The sequence below is a fragment of the Triplophysa dalaica genome, chromosome 6 (genome assembly GCF_015846415.1).
Source record: "Triplophysa dalaica isolate WHDGS20190420 chromosome 6, ASM1584641v1, whole genome shotgun sequence".
NCBI classification, from domain to species: domain Eukaryota; kingdom Metazoa; phylum Chordata; class Actinopteri; order Cypriniformes; family Nemacheilidae; genus Triplophysa; species Triplophysa dalaica.
In genome coordinates, this window is record NC_079547.1 from 20,261,587 (window position 1) to 20,283,121 (window position 21,535).

Below are 21,535 nucleotides of genomic sequence, written 5' to 3' on the forward strand. Positions count from 1 at the left end.
CTCACCCATAAAACACTCTTTTCCAATCCGTTTCAAAAGACTATGGCAGACAAAAGTCTATCAATCTGCTATTAATATTCAGCTGCTTCACGCTGAAGACGTTCTTTAACACCTTTGAGGGGCTACAAGGTGTTTTTTGCAGCTCTTCGAGTGGAGGGTTTGACCTTGTCAGTGATATTTCCGTCTAAACGCCTGGAGGCATCTAACAGTCACCCACTGCCAGTTTTGGCAGGTAGAGAAATGAAGGGTTGCTGCAGAAACAGGACCGTAGGGAGAAGATGTACTACACACAATTTTAACACACGTTTACAGAATACAAACTGCTTGATTACTGATGTGATTAAAATGTGCTTTAACCACCAAACAGTTCAGTGGAACACAAAGAGATATTCAGAAAAACGTTGGTAAACAAGCCCACGTTGACTTCCATTGTATGGACACAAAACCATCGAGACATTTCACAAAATATCTTCTTTTGTGCAAAGGAAAGTCAAACAGGTTTTGAACAACATGAGGGTGAATAAATTATGACAACATCTTTATTTTTGGTTGAACTGTTCCTTTAAGAGATCCCGCTACACAGCAGGCCATGCTCAATAGAAGGGGCCATCCTAATAGAGAAATCTAGTCGGGGGAGCATGAAAGGTCATTTCATTTATCACAGTTCCAGTGAATTATCTCTTATGCCCCTGAACCAACAGCTGTGACTGCAATGACCAATCTCTATGGCTATTAGCACAGTAAAGATGCAGATGTGACACATTTTAAGCTTCACCGCTTACTCAAGACATCGCTGTTATAGGTCTACCCTACATTTTTTATTATGAAAGATGACTTAATTAAGGTGTGGTAGCAATCTGATATTAAGTAATTTTATGATATCCACAATCTTGTAGTATTTTTTGGTAATCTAATACATGGATTCAACCCTGGTCAGAAATTATGTGAAAAAATGCCAATGTTCCACTTGTTAAGTTTAAGATTAGCTTTTTGAAACCAAAATCAATACAGTCGTTTCAGATCAATAATAATTCCATCGGGAGACTTTACAACACTGGCCGTGTTAGAAACCCATCCCCATTAGCCAACATAGAATCGCAACAACCCAAATGACCTGTAGTTGACATTTCAGTGTTGACCAAGTCCTACTCAACATGTTAACAAAGCTCATGAGTTAACAAAATCTTTAAAACCTTTTATCGCCACGATACTCCAGGGTAAAAAAATGAACAACATTAGATTTTCCTAACAGATGCTTTGGAACTGAAGTATTGAAATAGATCTGATGTGGTATCACAGATGTTTCTGTATGTCATATTATAACATAATCATAATCATGTATATCAATGTCATAAGTTTTGAGTACATTTGTCATCAATCACTAACATTTCCTATAAATAAATGGACTTCAATATCAAGCATTATTAGTCTTATAGCCTAATGGTAAATAAAAAATATGATAAATATTGTTGGGAATTACCCTAATGACTCAATATAAGAGCTCCTGGCACAGAGTCAATACTTGCTGGCAGAAAGCAATTAAATATCTCAATGGCTCAAGAAAGAACCTCCTCCGGATTAATCTTCTGGCAAATCCTTTGCTCTGGGTTTCGGCGATTCTTTAAGTCTTTTTACCTGGCTCACTGTAATAAATCTACCAGTCATTCTATATGCTGGTCTCTGAAGAGTCAAAGGAGCTTCATTAGAAACTGAACGAAGAAGGAATTAAAGAGAGAAACTAAACAGTTGGCTTTAAATGAATGAAAGCTATAAAACTGAAATGATTTGAAACATCACTAAATGACGACACAGTTGTTTTGAGAAAAATTGGTTTGATTCAAATACACCCATCCAACACAGGGTCGAAAAGAAAATAGGGTCTGGATAGTTTCAAAATGTTGTTTTAATTATTGTTAGAGTTGTCCCAGTCTCATGCATTATCATTACATCCGTGCACCGCTCTATGTTCTAGTATTCCATCTAAGAAAGTACTGTGCAGAGGGTGAATGAGAAACCTAATGTCACATGATATATGAACCTGTAATTAAGTATTCCCTTTGGTATAAAGCAAAAGTGTAATTTCACTGACTGTGATTTCAAATATTACAGAAAATCGACTTTGTCATTGTGGGAATAGTGAGATTACACACATAATTATATCTATTAGAATGAATAAAGTTGATAAACAGATTTATAATAGGGCTTTCAAATGATTAATCGTGATTAAATCGCATCCAGAATAAAAGTTTGTGTTTACATAATGTATGTCTGTGTACTGTGCATACCAATTTTTATTTATAAAAACATACACATACAAGCATATATTTAAGAAAATTATAACATTAAAATAAATAAATATTTATAGATCATTTCAATTGTTGTTAAATATGAATAAATGCATCTACATATTTCCTAAATATATATACATGTACGACATGTTTTTGTATTAATAAATAGAAAAAGAATATGCACAGTACACAGTCATATTTCGTAAACACAAACTTTTATTCTGGATGCGATTAATCGTGATTAATCGTTTGACAGAACTAATTTAAAATAAAATTTTGAAGCATATACAACATCTCACAGTATTTTAAAGGCCCAGTGTATTCAATTTAGCGGCATCTAGGAGAAAGGTTGCGAATTGCAACCAACAACTTACTCCACCGTTCACCCCTCCCTTTCGAAGCACTACGGTGGCTGACAAAGAATTACGATTTCATCACTTTTTGCAATTTATAACATATTTACGAAACCTGCCATGTGGAGTAGCTTGGATGTTTAGGGCTACTGTAGAAACCGAATTCCATGAAAGATAATTAGAGGTGTATGTAGATAGAAATATCTCATTCTAAGGTAATATTAACATAAAGCTTCATTATGTAAGGACTTTATACACCTCTGAAGACAAATTTATGTATATTATACTTAATTTCTTTCAATAGATCCTCCAAAAAATGACTTATGGGATTTAAATCTTTCTTCTTTTTAATTCAGCAATTGACACAGTTAGTATACTTTGAGGCAGAGGTGGACAGCAGTATTCTACTCAACTCAAGCATCTGTTTTTATCAGCATGTTTTTACTTTGGACGTTTACTTTGGCATGTTTTTACTCCTCTACATTAAAAATGTGTTTTTAAGTACATAACAAATCTAGTACTTACTCTACTCAAGTAAACTTTTTAAGTAAAATATAGAAATACAGTAACAGTAAGAAATAACTTACCTGACGTGTTTGCTTTATACCTGTTGTTGTGTCCCCCGCCACATTTAGAATTCAAAGGAAAACATTTATATTTTCCTAGTTCCCTAAGTTTGCACCTATGTGTGATAATATCACTATAATATGCATGATGGAGGCCTCATCTCACAAATTCACAAAAGCAGTGTTTTCCACAGGATTTTGAGAGACAATGGCGCTGGTGACATCACACAATAATTTGCATATTTGTGACGTCATCATGTCAAGAGACATAGGTGCTGAACGGACGTGTGGCAGGTCGCGACGAATAGATCAATAAGGCAAACAGACAACACAATGTTATGTTGTTTTGAGAAGTGTAAAAAAAATTGGTTCGTTTTTAAACTATGGCGGAACCTGGCGAACCGCCATAGTCTAATTAATGAATGGGAAAACCTGTAAAAGCATCTCATGGGGTGAGATGTTGCTGGCATCACACAAATCTGTAAGACATCTTTTATAGGGAGTCACATTTTTGATAGCGTTTCAAATTATGACACTTGACAACCATTGTATAAAAAATATCTGAACAAAACAGTATTTTTATTTTTGTTTGCGCCGTAATAACATATTTTGCATGTGTAAATGACAACAAAACTTACGTGATCAACAGATTCTAGCCAATTAAAAAAGAAGAATCTGAATCATTAAAAAAAGCATTTCTACTACCTAAATATTAAACATTCACGTTTCTATTGCTGGTTTACAGTTCTTTTATCTGCAAAGTTAACGTCTAAATCAAAACTTATTTTTGAGAAAATCCAAAACGTTCAAATTAAAGTTGATACAACATTACAGAACAATCGCTAACGTTATTCAATAGACAGTGTATCAAGTCTAAATTCACCTTGTCAGCTTACAGTGGAGTCCAAGGACGATTTTGTTAATATATCTCAAAGAACAACAGTTATACTGTCTTACGAAAGAGAGAAAGAAAGAATGCATTCTCTATGAATACTGCCAAAGACATTTCGATGTCGGATCGGGTACGGTGCTACAGCATCAGTCGACCCAAATCCTTGACATAATCTACGCTGTGCTATTAAAATATAATGAAAGAAAAAGCACAGCTACTAACATGTCTCGGAAGCTAAACAAAGCTGCCATATTGAAAGTCAAAGAAGAAAGGCAATACACTCTACTAAAAAGTCAGAGATATCAGTCTGAGTAGTTGCTTGCTGTAAGCAAAGCAGACAAAAAGGAAAATCCATGTCTTTTTGACGCACAAATAGGCAAAGATGTGTCTTTGTGCTCTGAAGAAGAAAAGTCTGGCAGGCTTCACCACATGTAATAACTTCTAGTCGTGTCGACCTGGCTGGGTTTCGTTTCAGAAGAACCCTCCTTGTCCTTTTCACTATCCGTTTCCCAAAGATTAATTAGGGGTGGATACAGCTCATTTAGGGGGATGGAGGAGGTTTTCTGCATGTATTTCTTTAAGGAGTGATTGTAGTTCTTCCTCTTCCATCTCTTGGCGATGTAGACCGTTATGGACCCCAGACTGATGATGGCCAGTATTGTTCCCAAAACAGCCGAAAGAGCCGAATTGGTGCCTTGGTCGGAGATCTCAACAGCAAACATTGCGTGTTTGGTTGTGACATTGACACAAGACTTTTGGGTCTGCTGATGGATATTGGAGACAGAGAGACAAACCTCATACTCAGTGGCTGGCTGAAGGTGGGTGAGGTTGTACTCATGTACATCTACAGGAACTTTAGCTGTATAGGTGATGTGTGGGTTGTCAATTTTCATTGTGGCCGATGACCACTTCAGGTTGGACATCATGACGTTGGAGTTCACTTTCCAGGACACTAAAATCGAGTGGGACTCTGTGTGTTTCACGTAGATTTTCATAAGTTGAGTGCTATCCAAAAGAGTCCCGTTCACCCGAATGGCGGTCACCCGTGTGTCAGCTCCTTCTGTATTCTGGGCCACGCAAGTGTAGTGACCGGAGTCGTCCACTTGAATATGGGATATGCGCAAAGTTCCTGCGCTGTCGAGAAGGTATTTATCGGATATTGTGTCTATCATTACTTTGTTACCAGATGGTGTAACCCAATATATTTCTGGTTCAGGTTCGGCCATTGCACGACAGTCAAGCTCTACAGTCATCCCGATGTCCAGGTTGAGGTGGTTGGGGAAGGTGTCATGAGAAATCATGGGCAGACATTCACCTGTAGATTCGTGAGAAAGTACTTCTTTCACACGCTGCCCTCTAACCTCAGGTGGCGTCGCACAGATCATGGAAAGAGGTTCCATGAATCGAATGGTTGTCCGGTTCGAGCCCATCCACTGAATGACGCAGTCACAGCGCAGAGGGTTGCTGTGGACACTGATCTCCCTCAGGTTGGAAAGGGACTCTGCTGTCCCCTGGTACAGGGAGTTGAGAGCATTGTTATTAAGCATTAGACTCTCTATTGACGGCAAGTTACGGAATGCTAATCGGTTTACATAGGAAAACTTGGGGTTGTTTGTGGCTTCAAGTTTGGTCAATTCCGGAAGGTTATCCAGGGCGAAGCGATCGATGAGCACAAGTTCTGCCATATTGTTAATGCCGAGTTCTTTCAGCCTTAGCATGTTCTTAAAGTCTCCTCGCTGAATTTTACGGATCGGATTCTTGTTCAAATCCAGAAATTTCAAATTCGGAAGTTTCTGCAGAGCGGCCTGCGGAACACTGACAAGTTTATTGTCATAGAAAGAGAGACTCTCCAAGTTATCTAGTCCAACAAAGGCATTGCCGGGAATATCCGTAAGCTCCATTCCCGCCAACACCAGGCTTCTCAAGTTGGTAAGTGGCTTGAAGTTCAAATCCAGGATGCCAACCACAGGATTTTCCCCAATCATAAGGATCTCAAGGTTGGGGGTTGATTCAAACCAGCGGCTGTCGATGGCCTTAAGCCTGTTGGAGTTCAGATGGAGCCTAAGCAGGTTACGCAAACCGGCAAAGGCACTGGGAGCGATGGAGCTGATCTGATTGTGATTGATGTACAGCTCCTGCAGATTGGTGAGATCTTGCAAACTGAAGTCTGGCATCTCAACGATTTGGTTCTCCTCCAGGTGAAGCGTCGTAAGTTGCGACATGTTGGTCAAGCCGATATCACGGATGTTGCTGAAGTTGTTCTGGGACAGGTCGAGTTCTGTGAGATTCAGCAGCTGTTCCAACTCCTCGCTAGTTCTGGCAATGTAGTTACTTTGGAGAAGCAACACCTGCGTATCGGAGGACAGGTTTCCGGGGATGCGCGTGAGGTGAAGGTCATTGCAATCAACAGTAGTCGCCTCTCTGTAAGTGGACTGGGGCGTGAACCAAGGCCGGATCTCGCAGACGCAAAGCTCAGGACATTCTGTACTCTGAACAGAGGAGATGCCAAATAAAACCAGAGGCAGGAAAAGACAAAACTGGCCCTGCGCTACAAAAAAGAAAGTCCCTTTTGCCATTCTGACTGTAAGTATTTATCCTCTTAGATCTTTGCTAGAATTTCTCTAGCAGATGAAAGATGGTGAGGTGAGATTCTCTTTCAACAGAAGTGTGGCAGAAGGTTCTTTTAACCTTCTGAAAGCTGCTGAAGCGGTGGAGTCAAAGAGCTTCGGAAAGATTTACAAGGGTGTAGTTCCTGTGTGCTTATATAGCACTGAAAGTTTCTCACAGCTTGAACCTGAGACTGAAGAGTTGGCCTGAAAAGAAAACAAACAGAAAAGCTAGAGTTACAACAATGAAAAATTTTGTGACCTGAAAAGCTATAAACATAATTTAATTCTATAAAGACATGAAGGAGTTTATGAGATCAATGTGGGGATTACGCATTCTGACAATCGAAACATTGTTTATCCAGTTTTACTTTGCCTTGTAATCTTTGATTTACGAGTAGAAAACATTCTATTGATTTCAAATGTTCAACAGCGTAAAAATGAGTCTGATCCTGTAAATGCAGATTAACTACTTTTCATAAAAATGCTAAACTAGCTGATTATTATGCTGGGGCAATATAAAACACTTCTCAGAAGTGGAAATCAATTGAGTGCTTTCATCTTTCAAACAACACTTCAAATCATTAGTTTTTCCATTCATCACTAGAGACTCTCAACAGAATGTGTGAAATGACCATCAACAGACTTATAAATGTTTAAGTTTGAGATATATACAGAACTGTCATTTTGTCAGTGTGTACCTCAGAATAGTTCAAATTACCAGTATTTTATATCATAAGTTATTACTAAAGAGCTCTAACTAATTCTGACTCGGTATTACTAATAGAAAGGATTGAAACATTTTCAGACTATTTTAATTATATAAACTATAACCTAATATTACTAAGCAGAGATGCACAGATACTAAATTTCTCCACCGATACCGATATCTGTGATATCTGCCAAGACCGATTCTTAAAATTAAATTAATATTGATTAACTTTCTGAATGTTATTAATTTATATGACTATAAATATTGACCATCAAACTGGGGATATTTCTTACCATTATACATATATAGAGCACATATTTTTGCCATTTTCCTGTCCTCTTTAGATTGACAGGATATTTCGGCCCTGATCATTGACTTTTTTATATAAAATATCGGCTGCTGGCCGATAGTGTGAAAAATTGCCAATTGCTTCTAGCCACCGTGACCGATTATTTGCCGATATATCGGTGCATCTCTACTACCAAGACATTATGCAAAAGCTGAAGCAAATTTCTTTTTCTCGAACTGTAATCCAACATTTTTATGTTAACAGCACTAATATAGCTCTTGAGAGTAATTTTAAGGTTTGGAATGAAATACCAAGCATGTAAAGCATCCACTGCATGCCAACCGCACAAAAAGGTGGCATATTAGGTCTTTGACAGAGCAGCACACAGGACATCTGCTATCCCATATGGTGCTAATGCTGACTCGATCACACATACAGCGAGCAACGTGGATTTAATCCATGCCAAATACCAACTACATTAAGAATAAATACTCCTCCTCCACAGACGTTATTATAGGTTTTTATTGTGTTTAACTATTAAAAACTTCCCAGAACATATCCACCCTATTTTTTACAACATCTCATATTTTCTTCTTTTTCTATTTATCAGTAAGCCACAATATCTGGAGTCTTTTTATTTTAAAGCTTTAGAGGAACTTGTGTATTCAAATCCACCAAGAAATATGAGCTTGGACAGTAACTAGCAATTTCAAGCCGCGCACTTCCCAGCAAATGGTACAGCTGGTGTAAATGAGTCTTTTAATGTGAGAGTGGAAATCAATAAGAGGTCTGATCTCCCCCATGTGGCTGAGGAAGCATCAGGGTAATTTAGACCGAGAGCTGACTGTTACTGCCTGTATCAGCAATTCTCATAAAAGGGAAAGATCCCAGCCAGTGTTATCTCCTCCAAAACAGTGTTATCTCAATACAGCATGACACCTCGCACTGAAAATGCCATGTTGTTTTAAAGTTTCTCTATGGCTGTTCAATCTATTAGCACTGCAAAGATTGAAAATAAATCAGGTGTGACTTGGGTGATAAAATACAGTCTTTAGGTTGTAATGCAGTACTGTATCACACAAAACTGTTTGAGTGAAATGTCTTGATGAGGTCATTAAAACAAAATATCTATCTGTAACTTTCTTTCAGAAAGAGTTTAAATGAACATAGATAGTATTTATAGATTCCTAATTTAAATAAATTATTTATTAAGCTACCCTTCAAATACTCAAATCGCTGCTGTCCTTCTGAAACCTTGTACTGTATTTCCATATTTTATGAATTTTATTTTTTTCCATAATTTATTATTATTATTCACCCTTTATGTTTTTCGCTGGATTTTGTAACTTTTATCATTTTAAAGGGAACCCAGGATATAGAGAGATATATGGCTTAATATGTTGTAGTAGATGTCACGCCCAATGTTGCATGTTGCAGTGGCGCCGCCATCTTGGGAGGATAATACAACTCTGCCTAATACTATTGCAGTTCTTAACACAGCAAGACCGACCTATCACAGTTATATTTCCTAATCAAACAAGAATAACGAAACACTGCATTGAACCCACTAGCAGCCATCCTTTCGAGATGGTGCAACATTTAACGCGGCGTGACATCGATTAACAAGCTCTATAGCTTTACACTACTAGCATTTTGTCGTAAAAATATATTTTGTAATAATCATTTTGACCTAAGGAGGCCACCATGTTCTTTTTCGATGACGTTAAATATTTGCACGCACAGGCAGCCAAACTAAACACAGACACACTAATCAGTTCTTTAGTAAATATAAGGCGCTGAAGAATAAATGATGCTTACAGTACAAAATAATGCAAAAATATTAAAGAAAGAATATAAAGACGCTATATGGTGTATTTTCATTCATTTTAATATTGTTGGTCAGAAACAATAGAAACGTTTATATTATTAACCAAAATCATTGTAAATAACTAAATATACACAATGTTTTGATGCTTTTTTTATGCAATGCATTTTATCCAGATTTTGACTTTATGATGTTGATTTGTCAATATATATTGTCAATTTTGTCTTCTCTCTCGCGGTCATTAGCTGACAGGGGCAAATATTCACTTGTGCTCTAATACAAGCATCTTATTATTGTGCTTATCAGTATATTCTCATAATGTATAAAGTATACGATATTGTGGATGATGATGTCTTAAATAGCTTTAAACTGCCGTCTTTAAGAAAGTTTAGACTATGATTTAATGCATGTTTATCTTGAACAGACGCTTACTTAACGCATTCGTTTTTTATGGCAGGCAGGCTGGCTGGTGCCAATACCGCCACCTACTGTCTCCGTGTATTTTTATATCTGATCTTATGTTTCACGTCTCATATTAACTGTTTTATATGGAATTAAACGTGTGTGCGTCGATGTAGCATTAAAAGAACTGGTTTAGGTTGCAACCATTTGAAGTCACGGATTTTGACAAAAAAAATGGCCGCCTCTGGAAGTTTTGAATACTATGAAAATGCCGATACCCAAGGTTCCTTTTTTTATCAGTTAATTTGGACATACAATGTTTTAGACTGTGACGATATGATACATAAAAATGATGATACATAACATGCCACTCTCCATTGTAAAAATCACTTTTGCTTATATTCACTTCTCACCCCCTTATGTTCTTCCATTCTAATATGAATTAAATGTAATTTGAATGATATTAAGGTCAATCTCAGATTCAGCATTTAGCAGCACTGCTTAGAATATTCAAAAAGTAATCCAGAGATCACAATTTCATTTAAGACTATATACTGTAAGTAAAAGCTTAATATTAAGCCCCAATTTCATCACTATGCTTTTAGATTAAGGTTTTATGGGTGTAGTTAGGGGGAACCACTTCAGTTTCATTAAATCCACTGAGAGTTTTATTGATCTTTTTGCAGACTTCAATCCAAACTTGTTACCAACAAAACTAATGTTGATGGACAGTGCCTTAGGGCTTAAATAAACAACAAATAGCCAGGGCTTTTATTGTTTCTCTTTAAAATGTGGCTTTGATTTTTTTGGTCAATTAAATCAAGAAGCTATGCGACACCATGCTTCACAGGGTCTAAAACCTCATCCATCCATCCATTTTCTACCGCTTTATCCGAACTACCTCGGGTCACGGGGAGCCTGTGCCTATCTCAGGAGTCATCAGGCATCAAGGCAGGATACACCCTGGATGGAGTGCCAACCCATCGCAGGGCACACACACTCACTCATTCACTCACGCACGCACTCACACCCTACGGACAATTTTTCCAGAGATGCCAATCAACCTACCATGCATGTCTTTGGACCAGGGGAGGAAACCGGAGTACCCGGAGGAAACCCCCGAGGCACGGGGAGAACATGCAAACTCCACACACACAAGTCGGAAGCGGGAATCGAACCCCCAACACTGGAGGTGTGAGGCGAACGTGCTAACCACTAAGCCACCGTGCCCCCCTAAAACCTCATACCTGTGGTTAAATAATCGTTTTTTATAAACAGCGAGCGACTACATCATTATTGTAACACATCTTATAGCACATTATATAGTCCATTATCCTAACTGCAGGTGGTTTCATGGTTGCCAAGCAACATAGCAACTTGGCGCATTAATATAGAATGTACACGGACACAGGTGTTTAGAATCATTTAACAGCTCTGAATGTTTCTCATCCAATCAGAATTTGGTGTAAGGTTGAATAAAATTTATACAAAATGATGTTAAAAAAATATGTTGTTTTCAGTTTTTAATTTTTGGTACTTGCCACAGTCACGATGATAACGAAAGGGATATAAAAAAATAAAGATCTTGGTAATTTCTGATTTAAGTGCCACAAAAATACAGCACCCTGATCATGTCCATTCATATTCACTCTGATGTGAGCATCTCCCAATTTGTGGTCAAATTAATGACTGCACGCCATTCAAACCTCATTAGGTGAACTTCTGCTTCCAGCTAGCTTCCTGTTGTCCAGCCTGTCATCCATAACTTCCTCTAGTCTTAGATAAATGACAGCTGTGAAAATCAATGAGAGCCGTTTGAAACACCTGCCATTTCAGATCACTAAACAGATGCAGATCTCTTCTCTGCAGACAGTAAAGACTTCTGTTTTGAAGGAGCATCTGATCTATGGGTCATTGTTCTGCCAGCGTCTGAGAGGGTATTATTTCAAGTCTGGGGAACGTGTTAACTTTGAGCCTTAGGTTTATTCAAAGTGTACACTAGGAGCTATGCAAAGATGCTGAGAAGCACTTTGCTCATATAGTGTAAGTGGACAAGGATCCAAATATGTCAAGTTTCCAAAATGGTTGTAAAAATACAGAGGAGGAGATATGATTTTGATGAACAGTATTAGATTTAGACATGTATCTGTGATATACAGCTACAAACACTAATGATAAGTGTATGCTCTCAATTGTAAGTAACTTTAGAGAAAGATAAATGTTGTTGTAACAGATGTAATTTGAATAGAGCTGACTGTCTTGTGGTCTTTTTCTCACAGTCTACATGGCTTAAAATATCTTGAAAATACATTTCCAGGAAACTGTATTTGCTTTTCTATCCCTATATATGTAAAGGCAGGGGAAACATAGGAAATGAATTCCACAACACAATACCAAACTCCAAATAAACAACTGGAGAAGCCCCAAAGGCTCGTCAAAATGTTCTGACAAACATTACAGTGTTTTCTCCAACTCTAAAGTATTTTCTTCTTTAATCTCAACAAAGATCCTTTTTCCAGAAAACAAACAACGTCATTCTAGGATCGAGAAGGCTTCTGAAAAGCCAAGAGAGCAGATATTTTTATACCCAATGTTTAACAAGGTCTACGTTTTCCAATTCTTATTTGAGGGGTATTATTAATTGCATGGTGAATCATAGTTCTGCCCAGGGTTAAACAGTGGGGTAATGTCAACGGCAGTAGTGCTGCAGAGCTGGGAACTACTGTGCACGCCATAAAGAACACTGATTGCAAATCTGCATCACTGAATAAGGCTGCTTGCTGAGGAGTAAATACACCGGAAACCCCAAAGGTCCAATTCCAATTTTCAGCACTTTTTGTATGTTCCAAATCATACGGAATTACTTGTAACAGTTACCAAGCTGATTTTGCATTTTCAGTATTTTGAGATCTAATCTCCACCCTATCACTAATATAAACACAAATTTGTTGCATAGAATGACCAATAGATAGTTCAATTGGACCAATGATGCATACCTAACACAGTTCGCTCTTTAATATAAATGATTAAAAAACATGTATTTTTGCAACTTTTGTTTCTATTTCTAGGTAAAAATATATATGAACATGTTGAACAAAATTGAAAAGTTATCTTCTTAAAACGCATACCCTTAAATTAAGATCTGTAATAACATATAACATTTAAAGATATCAATGTATAATATATTTTTGCAACTTTGTATTCGAGGTTAAATTATACCATATGAACATGTTTGTGTTCTTAAATTTGGAATTTGGAATGTTATTTTCTAAAAAATGCATAAACTTAAATTAAAATCTGTAATGTAACAATTAAAAATATCACTTTAATACTCATTCAATAAATACATTGAAATGTATTTATTTAACATAACAAAATTCATAGATATGTCTCTGTAAGAAAGTAGTAAGAAATCTTTATTCTTAAGCCAAACAAAATCAATGTCTTTTGTACCTTCACCTGCTGTCCCAGTGATACTTGGGTGATTTTTTTAACCAGATTACGTCTTCATAATTAGTCAAACAGCTGCCGGGTCCATCTCTGTGACCCATAAAAAAGCCACACTGTTGTTCTCTACCACAACCTTTTTCATTCTTACACTACTGTACAGGCAACTTGTAACTATATTATAAAACAGGAAAACATCCCAACAGACCACCAAACAGACCCATTTAATCCTCTTTCATGTCTAACTTTATAATTTGGTATGCAATAGTATTCTGTACAAGACTATTTACTGAATTCTCAAAGAAAATAATGTATTACCTGTGATCAAGACCATTGAAAGATGTAAAACCTGCAGGCTAATATATCCACATCTCAACACATGCCCGACATTTTCCTTACGTTGTTGTTGTATAGAGACGTTTGTCATCAAATGTCAAAAAACAACTTCTGCTCTGCGGACGCAACAGCTGCAACGAGGGGTGGCGTCGCCCCCTCCTCCTCAGACCTTATTATACATCCTTCCCTGTCTGAAAGACGTCTTCCTGTGTATATTGTCTTTCCTAAAGAAGTTGTAGCGTCTCCGTATATCGAATGAGCAAGCGACGAAACATCTGCTGGAGCGGACATTGATATTCAAATCACATTTTTGCATCGCTAACCAGACCCGAGCGCGCGCTAGCGATAACGCGATCAGATCAAAGTTTGCCGCAACAATTATTGCATAAATCGCAACTGTTGTAGGCTATACAATAGTTTGCAGAGACTCGATGTGTTCACATCGATTCCTATGAACATATTAAAATATGAAAGGCAGATATTCAATAAGAACATTTGTATAACTCTAAATAAAGAAATACGTCAATTCATGCTTATTTCAATGGATAAAAACGCATTCGTTACCTTTCAAATTCCATATGCTACACATTCACGTTTACAGGGTTGTGCATGGGATTAGCATTTGCTACCGTTCGACTCTGGCTCTTTTTATAAACAAACCGTAAATTATGAAAAATCACGCACGTTTTGCCCTTGAACAACTCGAGCGCAACAGCCGAAGCGTCCTTGCGATGAAATGCAGTAAATGGTGATCACGTAGCCAGTCTATATGTCTGTAAGCAGCTTTCCCCAAATATCCCAAAATCAATATCGGAAAATCTTACATAAAGGGATTTCGAATTACTTTTTATTTTATGTAATGCAGAATCTTTTAAGAGCTCCCAAAGGTTTGTAAGTGAAAATACAGATTAAAAAAAATATTGCGCTACGTATGAAATGGTGCGCTAGCTCAACCTGAAATTATTTTGGTTGTGCATGCAGATATGGCCGTGCGTGAAGGAAATAACCGTATGCAATCATCTTTAAATAAATCTCAACAAACCTCTTTGGCTTAAAAGCCTACACGTTCCCAATGGCATTGAAGTCCTGCTTTGGCGTTGACTGTTTCAGATGCCAGATACTGTATCTATGCCCTTGTGAACAGAAGATACATTCAGGAAAAAAAATCCATCTCGTCGTTTTTAAGTTCCGCAAAATGCATTGTTTGATGATTACAAGTGCATCTCTCCGTTACATCCACTCCGCGAACGTTCATGTGCAACCTTCGCCGAGCGCATGGCCAGGTTTGCAGGTATCCTTGCAACGGGAACGCGCTGACTGACTACTATCCGCCGCGTCTCCGTGTTGTTGAACCCGTGCTGCTTCGCCAAGGAAAATATGATGACAGCACCTGGCGCTGTCCAGGCGAGTCAGCTGATTCCCGAGCAGGTGATTGGTTGCTAGCCGGTGGTTGTCACTCGATTCCCAAGCAGAGCACCATCTGTTCAGGGATTGTTGTGATGCGAACAAAGGCGTGCGCTGGGGGTGCACGGTGGGGATAACGCGGGGCGTGGAAGCCGAAATGCTAAGGAGGTGCTATTCTCTTGTGAGAACGTCTTCCACCTCCTCCTCCTTCTTGACGTTATGATGGAGGACTCGGCATGGTGTCCCTGTCACCAAAGGTTTACAATGAGACATTGTCCCTTTGTTTGGGATCTTCACTTGCAAGGAAGTTTTTCTTCGCAATCCATCGATCCTCGCGAGTTGTTCTGGGGAAGAAATTAACATTTGAGATAAAACTATTGTTTTTAAAAAACATCACTGAGTAGCTTAAAGAAAGAAAATGCAGTAAAATTGCAACAATTAAATTGAAGTGTTCTTGTGGTATAGGAGACAACTGAACGTGGTGGTTTGATGAGAACTTTCTGCTCTAAATAATCTGCCCAAAATAAATAAATAATACTCAAAAATCTCATGAGATATGTGAAGGATGAAAACATATTTCAGAGCTAATTTATTCGCCTATTAATTAGTCTGCTCAGATGAGGCACAAACCTGATAAGGGAAAACTTTACACATTAAGTCGGAATGTTTGAAATTACAGCAATTTATTTTACTTTTAAAAGGATGATGTGATATTTATTTAAAAAACGAATCAGATTCCTCAACTTTGTTTAGGAAAATGTATTATCTCAGGGATAACACAAAAATTGAGTAATATACAATTATGTAATGTACTTAATTGCAAAGTAAATTCATACATTTTCAATTGCATCATTGCAATCATTTAAAAACTAAAAGCAGGAATCAATCTCAAGTTTTAATTTGTGATGTGTTGACCATTTTTACATATTCAAAATATAAGATATATTAAGTGTAAAGAAAATCTTAAATGTATTAGAAGTACATACGATCAGGTCTTGCTTCCATGGCAAAACATGTTCTGGTGAAACATATTGATTGAAGTTATTGATTTATTTCATTAAGGTAGGAAATAAACAAAACCATTTGTTTTTTGTCAGCTATGTCTACTGAAGAGGAAACCCTTAGCATCCTAAATAATGCGTAACACAGACATGTTCAGTCAGCCCACACAGGAATACCTTACCCTTCAAACAGTAGGTTGCTTTTTAAAGATGATATGAAATGGCTACAACTTAAAGCGTTAGTTCACCTTCAAAATTAAAATTCTGTCATTTTTTAAATTATTTCTTATTTTAAACCTGTATGACCTTTTTTCCTTTGCAGAACACAAATGAAGATATTTTTAAACTGTTGTTAACAGAAAATCATTGGTCCCCATTGACTATTGGTTTTGTGTCCATACAACAGAAGTCAATAGTGACAAACGGCTTTCGATTACCAACATCTTTCATATTTTGAAGAAGAATGAAAATCATACAAATGACAATAGGGTGAGAAAATGATGACAGAATTTTTATTTTGAAGAAGCTATTCCTTTAAAAGAAAATGTACCAAATATAAAATATGGAATTCCTTTAGAAAAAATCATTAGATGGTGTTTCTATCACACTGTTCCGACGACCGCGGACCCTCCGGATGACGAAAATTACCTCATGCAGGCAGCCCGTGGGCGCGGATGCGGGAGGCCGGAATATACTTTGGGCTCTCATTTGCGGAAAAAATTCTGACATGGCAAACATTAAACCTATGTTTAATTACTAATGTCTTTCCCTTCCATTTTCTGTGCTTGCCTTGTTTTATTAACTGTTTTATTTACCACCGTTATCTGCTTCAACAACTTGATGGAAATGCAACTAATTCGCATTTGTTTTTTGTGAAGTTTGAAAAGATTTTGTATGGATACTTACTAATGAATACCTCCAGAGTACAAGCATGAACCTGCACTGTTGGTAGAATGTCGTGACGTTTCATTCATGACACATAGGTTAACAGAAGTTAAACGGTAGATAGTGGCAACAGCCTGCAGGGTTAGCTTCGCTATCTGCTGCAGCGGGGCATGTACAGTATTTACTTCGATAGAGTTCACAGAGCCATTGAGTCAAATGAGACCAGTGGACATCAGGTAGCAGCAGAGGTCAATCTGTCGGTAAGGCAGAATATTAATGCGGATTTGAGCCTTGATGTTCTGTACAGGTAAGACAGGAGCATATGGCCAAGTTCAGCAGGCTGTCAACACAGTCTCAAGGCAGTTTGCAAAAAATTGCAATCTATTGATTCGTGTTCATGGACACGAATTACACCCTTTTATAGTGTCACTCAGCACAACTTTTTTTTCGTGTCACTCAGCATGACTTTCACAGTACAAAGTGTGTGTACAGTGTGTAGTATGTACATTTATATATTTATAACCTAATATGAGAAGAAGTCATACATATTTTAGGAGATGGCTCACCAACACCTTCCATACCCAAAACCCTAAAATCACAGCCGCCACCTTGTAAAATAGGTTTGAATTCTAAGCAGATTGCGTTTCAATATGTGAGCCTAGACGACAAAACCAGTCTTATGGGTCAATTTTTTTAAAGTGAAATTTTATATCATCTGAAAGCTGAAGAAATAAGCTTTCTATTAATATATAGTTTGTTAGGATGTGACAATATCTGGCAGGACAACAACGGTTTAAAAAGCTGGAATCTGAGGGCGCAAAAAAAGCAAAATATTGAGAAAATCGCCTTTGAAGTTGTTAATCAGAGCAGGCCATACACTCACAAAAATAACGTTTTTATACATTTACGGTAGGAAATTTATAAAATATCTTCATGGAGCATGATCTTAATTTAATATCCTAAAGATTTTTGGCATAAATGAAAATCGGTCATTTTTACCAACACCCTGTATTTTTGGCGATTACTAAAAATGTTTCACATGCTACTTAAGATTGGTTTTATTCCCCAGGGTCACAAATATTTATACATATGAAAGACACCGCATATTAAAATACGTTAAATTGAAAGTCTGACATGAAAAAAGGGGGAAATTCATGAACACAAATTAATGGATTACAGTTTGTGACATTGTCTCGCATTCCAAGGAGACTGTGTTGAAGCTAAACATCTTTACCACTTTTAACTTAGTCAATGCCTTTTTTCTTCGTTCTTGTGTATTCATTTAAGTCAGAGCAGGGGTTGATCAAAGAAGATGTAAACTTCTTAAATTGTTTTCTTTAAATAAGTTAATGCTTTTCAAAGCCGGTAAGGTTCCAAGTGTCCCGAGTCAAATATACATAATTTTTATATAATCAGAAGCTTTGTAATGTCAAAACATCTTAAGTTAGCTGCTGCCAAAACAATGCAATCCTAATGGGTTAGTTCCTGTTTAATTGCTCATAATCAACAACAATTATGTAGGGAAATTAAAATCACACTTTTCTTAAAGACCAGCATTCAGCGTATCTCAAGTTTTCAGTATTTTGCAGTTTGTTTCTCATTAATCTCTTAGAGATGGATGACTGTGCCACCATAGGTGACCCTCCTCCTCAAAAACAAAGAAGAGAAAGAGCAAAATCTCTTGTCATGGGGTCACAATGTTTGGGGTCAGGGTTATGACCCCTTCCACAGAGAATAGATAGGAAGGAACGAATGGGTGGGGTGAGAAAGATCCTTTCATAGCAAGACATTCTCTCACATACAGCCCAGAGACCTAAAGCATGCACGGCAACGGTTGCCAGGCAGATTGGATGGCTTGATACTGGCTAAGAGAGATCTTTCCCTGATGGGGAATCTAATCCCCTGTAGCAAAGCATGTTCGCATGTTCACTCTCTTTCTCTCTCCCTCTAGACTGCAAAGTTCCCTTATTTGAAACCGAATAATACGTGCACTGAGGAACGTCGTTTCAAACTTTCTTCATCCTGATCAAGAAGAACCATTGAGGTCCATTATCATAAGTGCACAATGAATTAGTACAACTGCTGCATTGCAGAGCCACAAATCACAAATTGCATCCACACACTTACCAGCTATTGTTCTTCCACTCATGAAAACTGAAAAAACAAAACACTTGAGGTCTGATTAACACAAGCAATAAGGACAAAGTAAAATGTTTCGGCTTGATTCAGTAGAATAATCAGCAATTGGATGATCTGACCAAGGACAGGCTGTGCTAATGGAAGTTTGAAAAAGTAAATTGTTTAAATGAAACTATGGTTAAGGTATTAGACAACTTATTGCACTTGAATTTAAAGGTATACAAATCTAGATGTTTGTAGCTAGCTTGTTTTAAAGGAGTGATGAATTAAAATCACAATTTTAACCCAAGCTTTTGTTATGTAAGAGGGAATCGTATTCACGCGAACATCATGTAAGTGTTACATGAGAAAACGCCCTTGTTGCTGAGATTACATCTGTCATTGACAACAGGCCCAGTGAACGCCATGTTCTGGAATGCACCCATCTATGACGACATTGATAGGTTGAACACCCCCCCAAATATAAAAAAAAAGAATATCTACGACTACTTCTCTAACCCCGCCCACTGGTTCGCGCATGACAATTCTGAAGTGGCACGGAACCAGATAGAGCGAGCAAGCAATAAACAAACATGCCGTTAAAGATAGCTAAATATTGTGCCACCTCTGGTTGTGAAAGAATACAGTACATTAGTAATGCAGGGTTAAAGCTTAATCTTAAAGACGTTCCAGCTCATGTGGGAAGAACATGAAGCGTTTTTTCGTTTCATTTCTCCAAGGACTCCTTCGTGAACAAGGCAGAGATCGACACTAAATTTGTAGAATGACAAAAAATTTAAAGCAGTGCTGTGAATATTGGATGCGATAGGAATGGTGCAGCAATCTTATGTGAGTAAAAAATTTTTGTCCTATGCATCACTATGCCTGGTTAGAGATCGCTTGATGTGCCCTCAGCACTATCGGACAAGATTAGTATTACATGGGGACTATAAGTCATTTGTAATACTTGAAGCGGTTGTCTGTGATCTAAAGCCTGTGCGAATTGCCATCTCTGTGATGTGGTGGGCCAATGACAATATAAGTTTTGAAGTGTTTTGGTATTATTTCGGGTACTGTATGATATCCATAAGTTACCGGGAGTCTCCTGTTTGTTAATTTATCATGGAAACTCACGTAAAATTTACAGTTCACGATCACGGGTCTCAATAGCAGGTGAAAGCGGACTGGCAACAGCGGTCCCACAACGTATGATTTGAAACATTTAAATAAATTGATAGGGCTGTCACAATGTGAGGTACAGGTACGGTCATATATCATTAAACACAATACAACTATAGACTATACAAACTATACGCAAAGCCTTGCCATCATATCCGGGAAATAAGTCAGTAAATTTGAGTATAATCATGCCGTGTGATTGCGTCACATGAAATACTGATGTGGTAGGTCATTTATAAATCACAGGAGGTCTCCAGAGAATACTGATGCCGTGCGAAAACTCTGAATGGTGCTAATGTATAGCTAACGTTACATTTACATTTATGAATTTGGCAGACGCTTTTATCCAAAGCAACTTACAATGCATTATCCTCTACATTTATACTTAGGTATGTGCAATCCACTGGGATCGAACCCACAACCTTGCCTTGTTAACGCAGTGCTCTTACCACTGAGCTACAGGAAAGGTTGATTCCCTAACCATATTCACGGCAGGCTCCAACTACTCAAAATGCTATCCAATCAAAGCAGTGGGCGTTTACTTAAAAAGTCTTCAACAGGCCCATTAAAACCGAGCGTTTGCAGAGCCGGCCTCAGAACCCCTTTAGAAAATAGCCTATTACTTATTGATTTGATGTTTTTGAATGTAGACCTTATATAACAGTATAAAACAATAAACAAGCACAGTTCATGAGACCTTAAATGGATGCATAAAGCTTAAGTATTGGAGAGACACTTCCAGATTATTATAACTCTCTGAGGCATGGAATCAATAAGGCATCTTTGAAATGTTATTTACTTTCATTGCAAAATCTCATTTGTAACCTGTCTGTGATTTTTATGTAACATTCGTTCTGACAACATACCGTATACTGAACATCGCTGACGAAAGTGGCGATGCACCAAATATCTCTCAGGGACATTTATGTTCTATTAATTTAGGAGAAAATTAATATTTCTGAATGATGATTAAAAGAAACTGTTCCTTTCTGTTTTAATAATATATGCACCAGAGGGTTCAATCAGAACCTCAAGACAACATTGTTAAAAATTTTAAGAACTGTGCAATATTTCATTTTCTAATGTCAAAAGATGTCCTCTTCTGGAATCTCCTCTCCACATCACATTTAGTGAAAATGCGGTTTAAATATTAAGCATCTCTGCCTAGATACCAAATATATCCACATGAATGTGCATTTATCTCCAGTTCTGCCTGACTCAACCCTTAGAAA

The 21,535-nt window shown here is 37.5% G+C and overlaps 1 protein-coding gene across 1 annotated transcript in view; it reads right to left on the bottom strand.

Moving 5' to 3' along the window:
• Positions 1-3,753: 3,753 nt before the first annotated feature.
• Positions 3,754-21,535, bottom strand: part of lrrn1 (leucine rich repeat neuronal 1) — a 46,276-nt gene continuing 28,494 nt past the window's right edge. The window contains exons 2-3 of the mRNA XM_056750421.1: positions 14,759-15,464; positions 3,754-6,912 (exon numbers count right to left, since the gene is read on the bottom strand). Coding sequence (XP_056606399.1) covers positions 4,522-6,675 — 2,154 coding nt within the window. The 5' untranslated portion in view covers positions 6,676-6,912; positions 14,759-15,464 and the 3' untranslated portion in view covers positions 3,754-4,521. The remainder of the gene's footprint in view (positions 6,913-14,758; positions 15,465-21,535) is intronic.